The sequence below is a fragment of the Zalophus californianus genome, chromosome 6 (assembly GCF_009762305.2).
Source record: "Zalophus californianus isolate mZalCal1 chromosome 6, mZalCal1.pri.v2, whole genome shotgun sequence".
Classification (NCBI taxonomy): domain Eukaryota; kingdom Metazoa; phylum Chordata; class Mammalia; order Carnivora; family Otariidae; genus Zalophus; species Zalophus californianus.
The window spans coordinates 126,805,015-126,820,244 of record NC_045600.1 but is presented as its reverse complement, the minus strand read 5'-3'; the positions used below and the strand labels follow the sequence as shown (position 1 = coordinate 126,820,244).

The window sequence follows — 15,230 nt, the reverse complement described above, 5'->3', positions numbered from 1 at the left end:
AAAGGTACCCAAGGGCAGAGGGGCAAGATGTCTTCCCTCAGACCTCTCTTGGCCTCAACCTCGCCACACTGTCCTGAAGGGGGTATGCAGAACACCCCCATATACAGCCTCACATTTAAGGGTGGGGACTGACCTGAAAGGCAACACGGGTCAACAGGACAAAATGCTTAGAAAGGAGTTATCACAGCCTGTCCCACTACCAATGTGCTTTGTTCCTGTTTCAGGAACCAGCAGACAGACCAGGTTCCTTAGAAACACCACAAACAGCTCAAAAACAATTTTGGGCTAGGCACTAAAACTAGCCTCGGCCCCAAGTCCTAGATAATTTATGATTTCCATGGATAGATACTTCCATGGAAAATAAAACTAGACAATGAGACATTTTGTTCACAATACCCTCTGACGGCATTTTGCAACTTCCCCATACATCACTGCCTGAACCAGAAAGATTTACTTGGTATTAAACACTTAATATTTCCTAATTCGCTAAACACTAATTACAAAATAGAGTGTTACATGTACCACTAATGGCCCCAAGCTCCCCGGCATGTTCCCAATCCATCTTGCCCCACTGACTTACCACCCATCTTATTGACATCCAGCACCTTCTGACCACTGTGGACACCAGGCCCCACTTCCAGTTACAGAAGAGAAGGAGGTGAACTCTCCTCTTCCAAGCCCAAGTGGGTGACTTGCCCAGATCAGGGAGGTGACATGGGAAGGCAAGTTGCCGGAAGTCACAAGATAGTCCCCTAGTGGGATGAAAGACTATGGGCATCCTGGCCCCCAGTCATGGCTGGACTCTGGGTAAAAACCAACTTTAACACAGAGTTCTGAGGGCAGGCTATCATGGCACGGGTCCATGGCACAGTTGGGGGCTCTCCCTCTAGCGTGGTCTCAGCGGAAACCCTCTCTCCTGCAACAGGTCATGATAAGTCTTTGACAACCAGCGAGGCACTGTCAGGCCAATGGAACCACATATAACAAATTATTCAGATGGAATCGCAGGTGACCTCACTGTCACAGGATGATTGGGCCAGTGGTCCCTGAGTCTGGGCTTGCTTGCCATTTTCTTTCTCTGGGCTCCAGTCACTGCCTTGTTTCTCAGCCAAGTGCAGGGAAGTACAAGGGGATCCTAGACGCTTGTATCTCGTCATTTGCCCGGTCTACCTGGCCTCATTCCTCTGGACGGTACGGCCCCTCTGGTTGCATATTCAGTTGCTCGCTCGACAAAGTTGTGTTGAGTCTTACTGTATGTCTGATGCCTGAATACCACTGCGTCCCATCCAGGACCAAGGCACCCTCTGCCTGCACCCCCAGCTCAGATACAGGGTTCTGCAGAAGCCCCTCAGACTGGAACCCAGGAGCCATCTGGCCTGCCCAGCAAGGTCACAGGTGCTAACCCAAAACCACATGACTAAAACTTTAGCTCTCCCATCAAACAGTATCTGCGCCTGTCCTTGCTAAAGGGGTGACCCTCCCACAGGCATGTCTGAGGGTCTTTGTTCATGAACACTGATGTGATTTATGAGAAAGGGATGGGTAGTTTAGGATCTCCAAGGAGGTGTCACTCATGCAATGATTCTTCTGCAGAACTCGGGAACAAATAGGGCAAAACAGTGAAGTGGTCCTGATGGTGGGTGTCGAGGCTGGGAGGGAGACCCCACTGAGGCTGTTTTCCTTGACGCATGTGATTATCTTTCTTAGAAAAGGCAGCCCAGGATCCTTTGTGGGATTTCAAGTATTCTTCATACCATTTCTCTATACAAACACCTGGATTGCCCCTTTACATTGAACATTCACTCATGCTCTATCCAGATCCCTCACCTTCCAGGGGAGGCGTCCAGACGTTCTCTTGGTGAAAAATGCAGGGGAGGAGACAGTAGTACACACGATCTACCTTTCAAGGCCACAGACATAGAACTCAGAAAATCAGTCCTAAACTCAAGTAAGTCTGCAAAGGAGTGGGCCTGGAGCATACTGAAATACATTTAGGGCCTAAGTATGCCTGGTAAGGGTTGAGCCCAACCTTCTTATGAAGACAATGGATCGTGCATCAAACCTTCAGATCACTGGATTGAAGGAAGAGGGAATATTACGCACAAGAAAGTGCCTGCTCGGAGAGGAAGAATGAAGGGGAGTAAGTCAGAGGGGGAGACGAACCAGGAGAGATGATGGACTCTGAAAACAAACTGAGGTTTCTGGAGGGGAGGAGGGTGGGGGGATGGGTTAGCCTGGTGATGGGTATTGAGGAGGGCACATTCTGCATGGAGCACTGGGTGTTATGAACAAACAATGAATCATGGAACACTACACCAAAACAAATTATGTAATATATGGTGATTAAAATAACAATAAAAAATTAAAAAAAAAAAAAAAAAGAAAGTGCCTGCTCGTTCTACTTCACTCCCCACAGGCTTTTTTTTTTTTTTTTTTTTTAAGATTGTATTTATTTATTTATTTTAGAGAGAGAGAGGAAGGGCAGAGGGAGAGGGAGACAGAGAATCTCAAGCAGACTCCACACTGAGCACGGAGCCCAATGTGGCACTCGATCCCATGACCCTGAGATCATGACCTGAGCTGAGATCAGAGTCAGATGCTCAACCAACTGAGCCACCCAGGGCCCTCCATAGGTTTTATAGTAGGTTGATGGTGGCCTCCCAAAAGGTATGTCCACCCAGAAGTAACTAAGTTAAGGATCTCCAGATGAGATTACCCTGGATTATTTGGGTGTGCCCTAAATTCCAATGACACGTGTCCCCATACAAGAAGACAGGAGGACAGCCCTTGGGAAGACAGAGACAGAAACAGAGACGGGAGGGATGCAGCCAGAAGCCAAGGAACGCCCGGAGCCAACAGAAGCTGGAAGAGGCAAGGAAAGATTCTCAGCTGGAGGCTTCAGAGGAGTTAATGCCCTATGGAGACCTTGATTCCAGACTTCTAGACTTCAGGACTGTGAGATCATAAATTTCTATTATTTCAAGCCATCCAGTGTGTCACCATTTGTTACAGCTGTTCCAGAGAGTAATATAGCTTTCAATAGTGGCCTTAATCAGGGCTGGGATTTTTCAATGTTTAAGAATCCATGAGGCTGTCCTGCTAATGGAGGATCTGGGATTCCCAGCTCGGCCAGACCTCCCCTCTCGTCGCTGGTGATGAGAACACATGGGACCCCAGAGGAGGGGCCCCTGTGGCTGAGGCTGCCCTGGGAGGTGCCCTGGGCCAGGGAGAGATGCTCGAGGCAGCTGCTCTTTACCACTATTTTCAACCCCAGAACAGCTCTCCTGGTGTTCCCACCGGGGCCAACTCTGGCTAGAACCACCTCGCATACAGATCTGTAGCTCTCGCCCCAGCCACTCCCTGCCCGACAGGTCACACGGCCCTGCTTACCTCTCCCCTGTGAACCTCACTCTACCCCCAGGCTACTCTCACCTGGCCTTCCACAGCCAGCAGGCCGGGCTGTGCCGTGTGCCCTTCCCCCTTCTCTGGGCCACTTACTTATATTCATCTTCGGACCTCCACACGTGCTGGAAACCTTTTCCGACATCCAGGCTGGCCACTGAAGGGGTCCCCCTCAGGGCTCCTAGACTCCCCTGCCTGTCTCTTTACCACTGCCCTCACCCCCCCAATGTGCACACTGTTATTCAGGAGCCCTTCTTTCCTCTCAGGAGGGATGACTGAGGTCACCCTTTTTTCCCCAGCTCTCAGCAAACACCTGCCCTGGAACAGGTACTAGCTCAGGAAAGCTTTGCTGGACCAAAGTATCGTCCTCTTTCTTACGGAAAAGGCAAATTGAAAACTGACACAGGATGAATACAAACTTCGGTGAGTCTCTGCCCGAGGTCAAGGGCTTGTCCCGCACCTCATTCTTCTGGCACTGGCCAGTCCATGATTGGATGTATCTGGGGGTCCGTCTGATCACCCTCTGCTCCCCACTGACCTGTGGGCAGGACTGGGTTTTCCTCACCACTGTGTTTTAGTGTGCCAGGCAATGTGTGGCATATAGAAGGAGTTCACTAAATGCTTCCTGAACACAGGAGTGAAGTTCAATGAATACATTTCAGATTACAAATATAACCACAAGTAGACTATTCAAAAACACATTTCAGAGAAGAAAATGCAATTGAGTCTTAATGACCACCCGATGACCTTGACTGATTTTGTTTTGTTTTGTTTTTTTTTTTGTGGAAGATCAACCATAAGTGATTTGGGGCAAGAGCAAGGTTTGCCAAACGTGTGGCCCAAACACAAATCATCTCTCTTAGCACACCTGTATAAACCTGTATAAAATGTCTTGATTTCTTCAAAGTCATGTTTTGAAGGTGGAACTTCATACTGACCCTTTTCCTTTTATCTATTTTTGGGGGGGTATGTTTCTTGCTAAACCTACAGCATATTTATCATAGAAAGTTATCTGCTCTGGGGAAGAGAATTCTAGGCATGCGGAAGACTTCATCATCTTCCCAAGGTACGTGAATAGCAATGCTTTCTTTTGCCGGGGATGCCCCCACCCCATCTTTCTTCTTGAGAAGTCAAATTAAAATTAGGCATCTGGTGAATGCCATTCTAGAGAGAAGGTAAAATGTAAAGATGTGTATAAAGAGGGGACATAAATGAGCAGGATCCCACTAGATGGCCTGTGGGTGTCACGGGTGATCAATGCTTACTGAACTGTAAAAGTGTCCCAAGTGTCATTCTGGCAGACGTGCCTTGGGCAGCCCTGGGCACATCCTCTTCCCTGTGGGCCACAGGCATGCTGCCAGACCAGAAGCTGGCCCAGCACAGCAGTCATGGGCTCGACAAGTGACAAACTGTTTGTTTTATAGCTTCCTCCCATAAGCCCTTGTCACCAGCGAGAGCATGAAAGCCCAGCTCTATTCCACCCAAAGCCACCATGTGCTCATGCCCTGCTACAAAGCCCTCAGTGGCTCATGGGGGACCCACTATGGCTTCAGAAGCCTGAGGAAGTTGGTAGGAGCTAGAAAGTCCTAGAAGGGGGCTCCAGGGTCTTTGCCCTGAGATGCAGCTAAGGCAACAAAGGCCATTCGCAGAGATCCTTGCTCCCACACCTTCTCATGACCCTGCTACCTCCAGGGGAAGGGCACGCATTTGAACTGAGTTGCTAAACTCCCTTGAAGTGCCCACTGGTATGCTCAGTTTATTGAGAGTTAATTCTGTATAGGTTCTGTGTTCCATGCACGGTTGTATCCAGAGCGTGGGAGATAGCTCCTGCCAGCTCGCTTTTTTCTTTCTCCCTTAGTGTCATCAAAGTGAAGGGCAGCCTCTTCTGTAGTTGCTGAAGGACAGGGAATTCCCTCTATTGCTTGCTTGTGTGCAAGCCAGCCCTGACTGCAGGCCAGGAAATAGCTGTGGAAGAAGTCAGAGGCCAGACCCCCGAGGGCCAGGTGCCACCAAATCCTAAGACCTCCTCCAGGAGAGAACAAGCTCACCAGAAGGAATGTAGACGATAACCCTCTGTCTTCACTCTGCCTGTGGGAGGCTGGGTGGCCTGCCTGGGCTTCAGCCTCCAAGCTGTAAGGTCAGGGGGTCGGGTCAGCCCATTTCTGAGACGCCTTTGTACTCCATAGTCTCTGATGCTTAAGATCTTGGTTCCCGTCAACACTGACTCCTCTCAACACCTTGGCCCAACGTTCGTTGGGCCAGCTTTCAACCAGGTGAAGAGCTAAGAAGCTAACCCATGGAGTGGAGAATTGAAAGAAAGAAAAATAATACTCCCCGACAAGTGCAAGTCACCTTACAGCTTGCAAGGTGGCCCCTGTCATGTGATGGGCAACGGTTAATGCACACATGAAATGAGCCAGGAGCTAAGCTGGGGCCTTCTTCCCCTAGGGCCTAGGGTCCCTCAGGAATGGAAGGACAGGCGAACATCCCAGGGAGCCCCAGAAACTATAGGCAAAGTAGTGTGGACATGAGGACATGATTTCTTTTTTCCTCTGGAGAGAGAGAGAGAGAGAGAGAGAGAGAGAAAGAATCCAGAACTTTCATCAGCTTTTCAAAGGGGCCTGTGACTCCAAAATGGGTATGAACCATTGAATTCAGCTAGGCTCACAGAGTAGAAAGTGGATCAGGGCTTTCCATATGAGGAATTGAGAAGTGCAGTCACACTTATGTTCCTGGGGGTGGGGGGTCTGAGGGACCAGCCCCCCAAGCAAGCAATGACTGGATAGCCTCATTACCCTCAGTGAGACGCCCGAGCCCCTCCGAGGGTATCACCTTGGGGCGGGGTGGGGGATGCTGGGCTGCTCTGGCAGTTGCTCAGCTGGAAACCCAGGAGCCAGGGCAGTCGATGAGGGAGAAGAGAAGGAAGATGAACCAACAAAATAAAGGGTATCCTGACTCAGCTTAAAGACCCACCATCCTAGGGCGCCTGGGTGGCTCAGTGGGTTAAGCGACTGCCTTCGGCTCAGGTCATGATCCTGGAGTCCCGGGATCGAGTCCCGCATCGGGCTCCCTGCTCAGCGGGGAGTCTGCTTCTCCCTCTGATGCTCTTCCCTCTCGTGCTCTCTGGCTCTCATTCTCTCTCTCTCAAATAAATAAATAAAATCTTTAAAAAAAAAACAAAAAACCCACCATCCTTCTCCTCCCACGTCGCGGAGGCAACCGGGACCTAGCCCCCAATCCACATCCCCACCCACAGCCAGAGCCGAAACCCATCTCCAGCCCTTGCCATCCAAGCCGAACCACGTGGGCCATGACTGTTTCACTTGGTGAGAAATGACAGCACCCATTCTGCCCGTTTCGCAGAGTAGGAAGTGTGAAAGAACTTTGGGAAATGGACTCTCCTCGTTCATTTGTAAGTTAGTTCTTACTCTGCTGAAAGGAAAGAGAAGGTAGTCCTGTGCCCCCTTGAGTATCACCTGCCTCTACTCATGGACAACAGGGCAGGTGGCTAGGGCTTAGCCCCCCCACCCCCACCCCCGGTGTTCACCAAGTCGACACTGGTCAGCACTGTCACTACCGCCGTACACGATGCAGTGTGGTAGTTCATTCAAGCCCTTTCTCGGATTCTTGTCATCATGTTACAAAGGCGGGCCACAACTCATTTCTAATGTCGTTATATAAAAAGAAGGGGATAAGCAAATGATAACAGATATACCTTGATTATGTGAACCTACTCTGTGCAAACTGAGATATGTTTCAGTAAACATTGACCAAGCGTCTGTCTACTATTTCCTGGGTAGTCTGCTAGACTCGTAAGGCAATAAAAACAACTCAGATGTGGCCTTGGCCCTCGAGAACTTTATAATCCACTGGAAAGAGGTGGGCTCACATGCTTCTATCTATAAGCCCTTGCACCTCAGGTCAGCTTACCTTCCCATGGCCTCTCCTCGGGATCTGGAAAACTGCAGTCTCCCCAGCCTCGTGCTCCCAGCCCCCTGGGAACCATCTGTAGCTCCTGTCAACCCCGGCCCTGTCGCTTACCAGATTCCAAGCACACTAAACCACTCATCACTCCCACCAAACACTGCCGTGCACTCCTGTGTGCTCCCACCTGGGCCCTCGATCTTGGTACTATTTCCAAAATGGCCAGGAAACAGATGTTTACAGGAACAAAAGGGAGGAGGCCGTGGTCAAGTAAATCCAACAGTGGCCCAGCTGGACAGGCTTCTTTCCTGCTCTTGTGTGCACTGGGAGCCTCAAAGAGGACAGCACAATTTCTCCTACGTCCACGTGACCACTAAACCCTTCAAGATGGTGCATCACCTGTGACCGCGGGCAGCTCGGAACGAACGCTGGACATGGAGCCCCCACCTAGAACCTCTCTGGCCCTGCCACGCTCAAGTGTCCGACTGGGACGAGAGCAGTGAGATAAACAGACATGACCCCTCCGCTCTTGGAATCCAGTGAGGAAGTCTCACAAGTCTAGAATATAAACATACAACCGTATGGAGAGCAGGTCAAATCAGAGGATGCTGAGCTAACTTCTGGTGGCAGGCACACAGGAGCTGAGACGAGTGAGGAAGAGACAGGGTCTGCAGGAGGAAAGAGCCAATGCCACATGAGGGGGGCTGGAAAGGCCAGTGTGGCTGGGGTCCAGGGGCCACAGAGAAGCCAGAGGAAGAAGGCAAGGAGCTCCCAAGGGCCAGTGGCAGCATCCCATATGTGTTTCACAGGATCTCTTGGGAGGGCGGCAAGCACACCGGTGAGGGGTGAGGAAGCCCAGGGCAGACCAGTGAGGGGGGCAGGGCAGTGGTCCAGGTGAGAGCGGGCCGGGGTGCGGGGAGCGACACGGGACAAGGGCAGCGCAGAGTTGTATAGGAGACGGAACAAGTGTGGTGTGAGGGAGGTTGCCGCTCACGCCGTGGATGCAGATGATGTTTCTCTTTGAGACAGAGGCAGGGTCAGAGGTGGTCAGCTGGGTCGGGGACGCGTGGACTTTGACATGTCTGTGAGGCATCTAGGCGGAAGCGTCGAATGTGCTGGTGGAATAATAAAGCTCCGTGTTTTTGAAGTGTATTTTAAAATTCTAATTTTTTTTTTTTTTTTTTTTTTTACCAGTTCAGAGTAGCCATTCCACTTGACCCAGTCAGGTCGTCCTGAAAACATGAAGAGGCACCCGGAGATGTCTCTTGTCCTCAGATGGACAAATCCATTGGACCCTGGGTGGCGGCCCTCCCCTGCCCTTGGCCCCCAGCTACCAGTTCATCGACCCTGAGAGCAACGTGGTCACTTACTGTCTATGTGCTTGAATTTGCCAGGAACTTTCTATTTGCACTTCGAATGGCTCTAGCACACAAAACTCTCAGATAAAACTCCATCTGTGGTTAGTGGAAAGATCTGCTTAAACGTTGCATCACTGCTGGAAAGAAACCTGAGCTTTGATTAAACTCTGGGGGCAAAGTCCCATCCCACAAAACAGAATGCCTACTCTGGTCGTAGAAACCATTTCCAACTTCTGAGCTTAAAACACTGACATAAGGCCTCGAACCGAAGGCTCCCACCGCCCCAGAAGGAGCCACGGAGGGCCTGCCTGATAACATCTTTATCCTTCCATTTCTGTCATCAATCTGGCTGAGAACGGAAAGGAAGGGAAGGGCTGAGCCACAGTCATCGCACTAAAATGTAAGGGTTGGAAGATGCAGCCAGCCACGCTGAACTATAAGCCAGCTTGGAACAAAATCAAAACAAGTAATTTAAAAAAAATTTGTGAGCCCTTACAGCCATTGGCCGATGCTTCTGTAACATCCACCCTTCTCCAGACTTTTGGCAAAAGAACAAGTTAAAAACAAATGCTTTCAGTTTGCTTAAATGACAGCCCTTGGAAAAACCCAGTGACTGATACTGCGCGCGCGAAGAACAGTCGGGTTGTTCTCCCAAGGAGAGGGCTGATCCACAAAGCCCTTGGAGCAAAATGGCCCTTTTCCGAGGGTGGTTAGAAAAAGCATCGAGTAAAGGTAATTAAGAATGTAAAGAAAAATGACGGCACAATTCTGGGATGGGATCCGCGCAAAAAAAAAAAGAAAAATGCTGAATAAACGCGTGTGTCTGTTCGCGTGCGTGTGAAAGGGAGTCTTCAGTCTTCAGTAGTCCCTCCCCGCTTGTGTTTTGTTTTGTTTTGTTTTGCTTTGTTTTGTTTTGTTTTGTAACAAACGTACATTCTATCAGCTCTTTTGTGAGGTAGGGGTGGATTGTAAATTCCATCCCTTATCAAAGCGCTTTTTATACAATAGGGGCTGGAGCTAATTACAATAAAATACCATCTGCATTCGATCGCACTGTACTCGAAGCCCTGTAATGTTCATTTCCAGTGTGGTCATTCGAACCCAACGGTGACTTTGCATTCCAGTGTCTCTGAATAATATTAACTCATCTTGTCCTTCCCTTAATAATACTAATCACACAATCTCCACATGCCTAGGTGTTGCCGAAATGCTTCACTGGTGTAGGAAAGCGTTCTGGAGCGCTGCAAGAAGAGGTGACACGAAACACTTCGGTAAAACAGCTAGTTTTGCCCAATATTTCATCAGAATGACGAGGCCAAGTAAATATTAAGTCAGTCAGACTGACAGCTAATTGATGTGGTTTGTATTCAACTAGACTGATTTAAACAGGGGGATTTCGCTTGCGATTCTGAATTCATAATTGGGTCAGATGTCTCTCTGCTTTCCCCGCGGCTACAAATTTAATTAGTGCTGCGAGAGAGCAGTTTCCAATCGCACGGAAGAGGCAGGCAGGGCTGGAATGTGCAGGCTGTTTACCTTTTCTCTCTTTCTTCTATAGTGGAACGATGCTTTGATAGCAGCCGTGCCAGGAGCTTATTAAGCTCTTGTATAAAAGGGACTTTTATTTGAAAGAAGCCTAACTGCCACAGTCTTTGCTAAGAGAAAGTCTATCCTTCCTTCTCGTCCCTTCAAGGACACGGCTGATCGCTGGGAATGGTTTGCCCTAGTCCCAAACGGAACGGAGTACTCTGGATGCACCTCAAAAGCCCCGCACCTTAGATGCTGCAGCAGAAGCGGGTCTGGACACACCTACCCCGCACCCTCAAGCCTTCCCCGGGCTCCTTCTCTGCTGCTTCGAACAATCTCATGCCCGACTCTGGTGCCCTGCTCTGCTGGGAGCTCACCCAGGGCAGACACCAGCTGGGTGGGCATCTCTGCTTCCCCTGGGGCACAGGGCCTGGTACCCAGCAGGTACACAATCAATATTTGGGGAAGGAAAGGAAGTGCAGGCAAGTTGAATACCTTTAAATGTTTTTGGGTTTTGTTTTTTTAGGTTTTTTGTTTGTTTGTGTTTGTTTTTAGTTTTTTAATTTATTTACTAGAGAGAGAGAGAGCACAGAGGGAGAGGGAGAACCGGACTCCTCACTGAGCAGAGAGCCCAACGTAGGACTCGATCCCAGTACCCTGGGATCATGACCTGAGCTGAAGGAAGATGCTTAACCGACTGAGCCACCCAGGCACCCCTGTTGTTGTTGTTAAGATTCATTTATTTATTTATTTTGAGAGAGAAAGTGAGTGAGTGGGGGGATGGGCAGAGGAAAAGGGGAGATAAAATCCCGAGCCGACTCTGTGCTGAGCACAGAGCCCAACGTGGGGCTCCATCCCAGGACCGAGATCATGACCTGAGCCGAAATCAAGAGTCGGACGCTTGACCAACTGAGCCACCCAGGTGCCCTGGATACCTTTAAATGCTTTAAAATTTAGTCACTTAAAAAAAAAAAAAAAGGATGTCTATAAAACTCAGGGCCTATTTGAACTCTGCTGTAGTTCTAACAATGGAGAAACTGCTAAATTCTCAGAACGCCCTGTGGAAAAGGGGCCAAGAAATGCACTGCCCCATTATCTTCTCATTGCATGCTTCTGTGGGGGGATGGGGGCGCCCCCATTCAAACGGCTTGCCCTTTGTTGTAACTATCTGTGCGGTCACAATTTAATAACTCTGAAGACTTCCGATGAAGAATAAGCATGTCGTCTTCACAAGACTGAGCACACTGTTTGCTTGGAAGTGAAACTGTGGAGGGCCTGGCAGCAACTCTCTTCCTAGCTCAGAAGTTTCTCAACGCTTTGACCAATGCTGCCACTGTGAATCTCAGCACCCCCGTTGCAGCCTCAAAGAATGCACGTTTCTTTGGTGACCAGCACAGAGTACCCCTTCCTCTCAATTTTACACTGACGGAAGCATTGGGTCTGCTCATCCTTCTCTGATTGTCCCGTTCTGTGGGAATCAGCAACTACAATCTGGCTCTGCTTCCAAGAGGAAAAAAATATACCAGCCCCTTTGAAAACCCATTCCTTCCAATTCCACAGTGTGAACGCACGTAGGTATAATCATAGCCCCCGATGACCAGGTGAGCTGATGTACGTTAAAGTGCTCAAACACACAGCAGTCCCTTAATAAACATCGAATTCTTTTTCCCTGCTATGAATGAATAATGGGATTAGCATAATGCTTCATACCTATTTCCTTCTATCTAACCACCTATCATCCATTCATCCACCCGCCTATAAAATCAACTCAGAAATATGTACAAGACATGTCTGCCTCGTCACAGCCCAATTACATGAATGAGTTCCACGAGGACCAGTTTCTCATGTGCTCGAAATCAGAACACCACAAAGTGATACTCTGGAGAAGCTTGTTTCAGGTACTGTGCCCAGGGATAGCCCATCTCTCCCGCGCACCACCCCCCCCCGCCCCCCAGCTCAGCCATTACAAAAGGAGCCATGATGGTCAGTGGGGTGACCTGGGACAACACCAAGAACCCATTTCTCCACGGAAACTTTATTATAAATATTCTGTGGGAATAAAGACATAGTATTGTGTACCAGCTTGGAAACCCAAACTAACACTTAGCACATTGCTTTTAAGAGAAGGCGATTTCCACGTTCGAAAACTATGATTTACCAATGGCCTCATTTCTTTGTTGGGACCGCTACTGCTTCTCACATGAACTTCATCTTCCCTCCTAGCACTCATCACCCTGTGACAGATCACCTATTTTTCTACTTACTGCTTCATTTTCTATCAGCCTGACCACCCACTCCAATGTGCTGCTATGGACAGAGCCTGACCCATGGCTGGTATTCCAACATCACCTGCTGAATGAAACGAAGTCCTCAAAAGCTAACCTGACCATCTTGAAGTGTTAAGCTTACCAAGTATCTGTTGACTGGCATTTGTGAAATAATATCTCAAATCTATTCAGAGAGGTTGTATAATTAATGACCCAATAAACATGAATTATATGAAAACAAATTGTTAGCCTCTTGGCAAATTATACTTGTTCTAATCTCAAAGATCACATGAATTTGTAAGGGGAAAACAGTTATATTTACTGCCCAAGTTTTTAAATTCATGGTAACCATTAAGACATGTGTTATGACAGTCACAAAAACATCCATCAGCCCAATCTCTGATTTCATTACTAAAACACTAGCTTGAATTGCCTAATCTTTTTGCTTTTGTGGGTAGTATTCATATACTTATCTCCTCTGATTACTGTGTGTTTTGTTGATTTTTAAAGATTTAAAATATCAATAGATATATACTCATTTGATTGTTGCTTCAAACTGAAGTCCAGAATTGAAATTCTCCAGTCTGACAAGAGACCAAATATTTTGAGCACTCAGATGGTCTGATGTGTTGCTGTGTATCTGTCTTGCTTTATTCAAAGCAGATAAGGAAAACTAATGACTATGTAGCATCACGTTAAAAATCAAGACTCAGTTATTTTTAGAACCACAGACCCAAACTAAAAGCAAACAACACTCCAGGCCTTAGGAAAGGGTCCTATCCAAGGAGCAGAGATCTGTACCTGGGGGTCCATTCTGAGGAAGGTATGAGGGCCTCTGCTACTCAAAGTCGATCTTTTAAAGGTTTTGCTATGATAAAAATGGTAGTAATCTTCCAGGTTTCCAATCTGCAAAACAAGAAGCAGGATGTTATCAGTTAATACAGTCTTTTTAAAATTTTTTTAAGATTTTATTTATTTGAGAGAGCGAGCACACAAGCAGGGGGGAGGGGCAAAGGAGAGGGAGAAGCAGACTCCCCACTGAGCAGAGTAGATGCAGGGCTGGATCTCAGGTCCCTGGGATCACGACCTGAGCCAAAGGTAGACGCTTAATTCACTGAGCCACCCAGGTGCCCCCAGTAAATAGTCTTTTTTTTTTTTTTTTTTGAGAGAGAGAGAGCACGAGAGGGAAGAGGGTCAGAGGGAGAAGCAGACTCCCCGCTGAGCAGGGAGCCCCATGCGGGATTCGATCCCGGGACTCCAGGATCATGACCTGAGCCGAAGGCAGTCGCCCAACCAACCGAGCCACCCAGGCGCCTCCCGGTAAATAGTCTTATAACCGGCTTCAAAAATCCTCCTTCCCACAAAAATCTTCCCCTTCTCTGAGAGACTCGTTCTGCTCCCAAAGGACACACACTCTCCATTACGCTTTCCCACTCATCTCTCTGGCCAATATTCAGTGTTTACAAACACGAAGGTGGATTTAGATACTCCTTTTGGGACAAAAAATGCAGGGTAGTATTTCCAATGAAGCATATGCTCTTCCAAATCTTGTGGTAAGTTCATAGCCTTTAAAATTTGTCCTCTCTTGGCCAAGTTTTGTAGACAAGAATTAATGTTCATTTAGGGTCAAGCATCCCTGAAGTAGCTAAGTTAGTGTCAAGTCAGGCCTGCACCAAAATATTCATTTATAAACAAACTCCATACTCTCCACCCCACGGGTAAACTGAAATATCTAAGAATGAACGTTCGCTCCCAAGTGCAACAAGGGAGCCAAAGAAAACACGCGGGTCCATCTGCTTGGGGATTGTGAAAAGGTCAGATGAGAACATCCAAACGCCCAGGGTGTCCCAATTTTCTGCCAGGGGTGGTTTGTCGAGACAGATTTCAGCTTGAGGGCTGGACAGAACCAAGAGAAGCAATGGATGTGGCCTTCAGGACAGGCGGGCCCTCGTGCCTCAGTGACCCTTGAGTATCAGGACGTTGTTCTCAGAAGACCTGTTTCTTGTTCTGACTTTTACTGGTTGTTGAAACTAGCTTGCTGGTCACCGTCCTTGAAAGCAGAGCCTTTTAAATGAGACTGGACCAAATATTACACAGACTTTCGAGCTGCCCTTCTCAGCCGAAACTATCCTAGTTTCTTTTCCAGTTTCTGATCAAAGGACGAATTTAGGACAATTTGTACTCTAGAGTGGCACACATGTGGTGATTCTGATATGAACATGGTTCAAACCCTGCCCTCCCCCTTCACCACCACTGGCCATGTGACCTTGGGCAAGGGCATTCGCCCCCTGTGATTCTTGATTCTTTCTGTGTAAAGTGGGGATAAAACTACCCAACCACTGGAGTTAAGAATAACTAAAGTCTGCGTAACTCACAACAACCTTTAGCTACACCCACCTCACTCAAGCCATTTTGTCTGCTGTGACCTGACCCCAGGAGGGCTGACCGGCCTGGGGGGAGACCTGGATGGATGTGGATGCTCTGAGTGGCCATTTCCACATCCTTCCACAAGGCCAGAGTCCTCCAGCACTCCCGCCCTCATTTCCAGCAATCCCAGGCAGCTGGGCTCCCTCCTGTTCATGAGTGGCAGGAGATACCCTGTTTGTCCTTGAAATTAAAAGCCTCCTTTTTCACTTAAGCTTGCTCCCGTGTGTTCCTGTTGCTTACGACTATGGAACACTGAATACTATGATTAGTCGTGAGGACTAAACAGATATCCTCTGTATTGTGTCTAGAATCTGGTGGGTGTCAC

The 15,230-nt window shown here is 48.4% G+C and overlaps 1 protein-coding gene across 3 annotated transcripts in view; it reads right to left on the bottom strand.

The window, feature by feature from the left end:
* PCSK6 (proprotein convertase subtilisin/kexin type 6) overlaps nucleotides 1–15,230 on the bottom strand; it is a 186,251-nt gene that overhangs the window by 126,411 nt on the left and 44,610 nt on the right. For all 3 annotated transcript variants that reach the window (XM_027570880.2, XM_027570881.2, XM_027570882.2), the window contains exon 2: nucleotides 13,280–13,384. In XM_027570880.2, coding sequence (XP_027426681.1) covers nucleotides 13,280–13,384 — 105 coding nt within the window. The remainder of the gene's footprint in view (nucleotides 1–13,279; nucleotides 13,385–15,230) is intronic.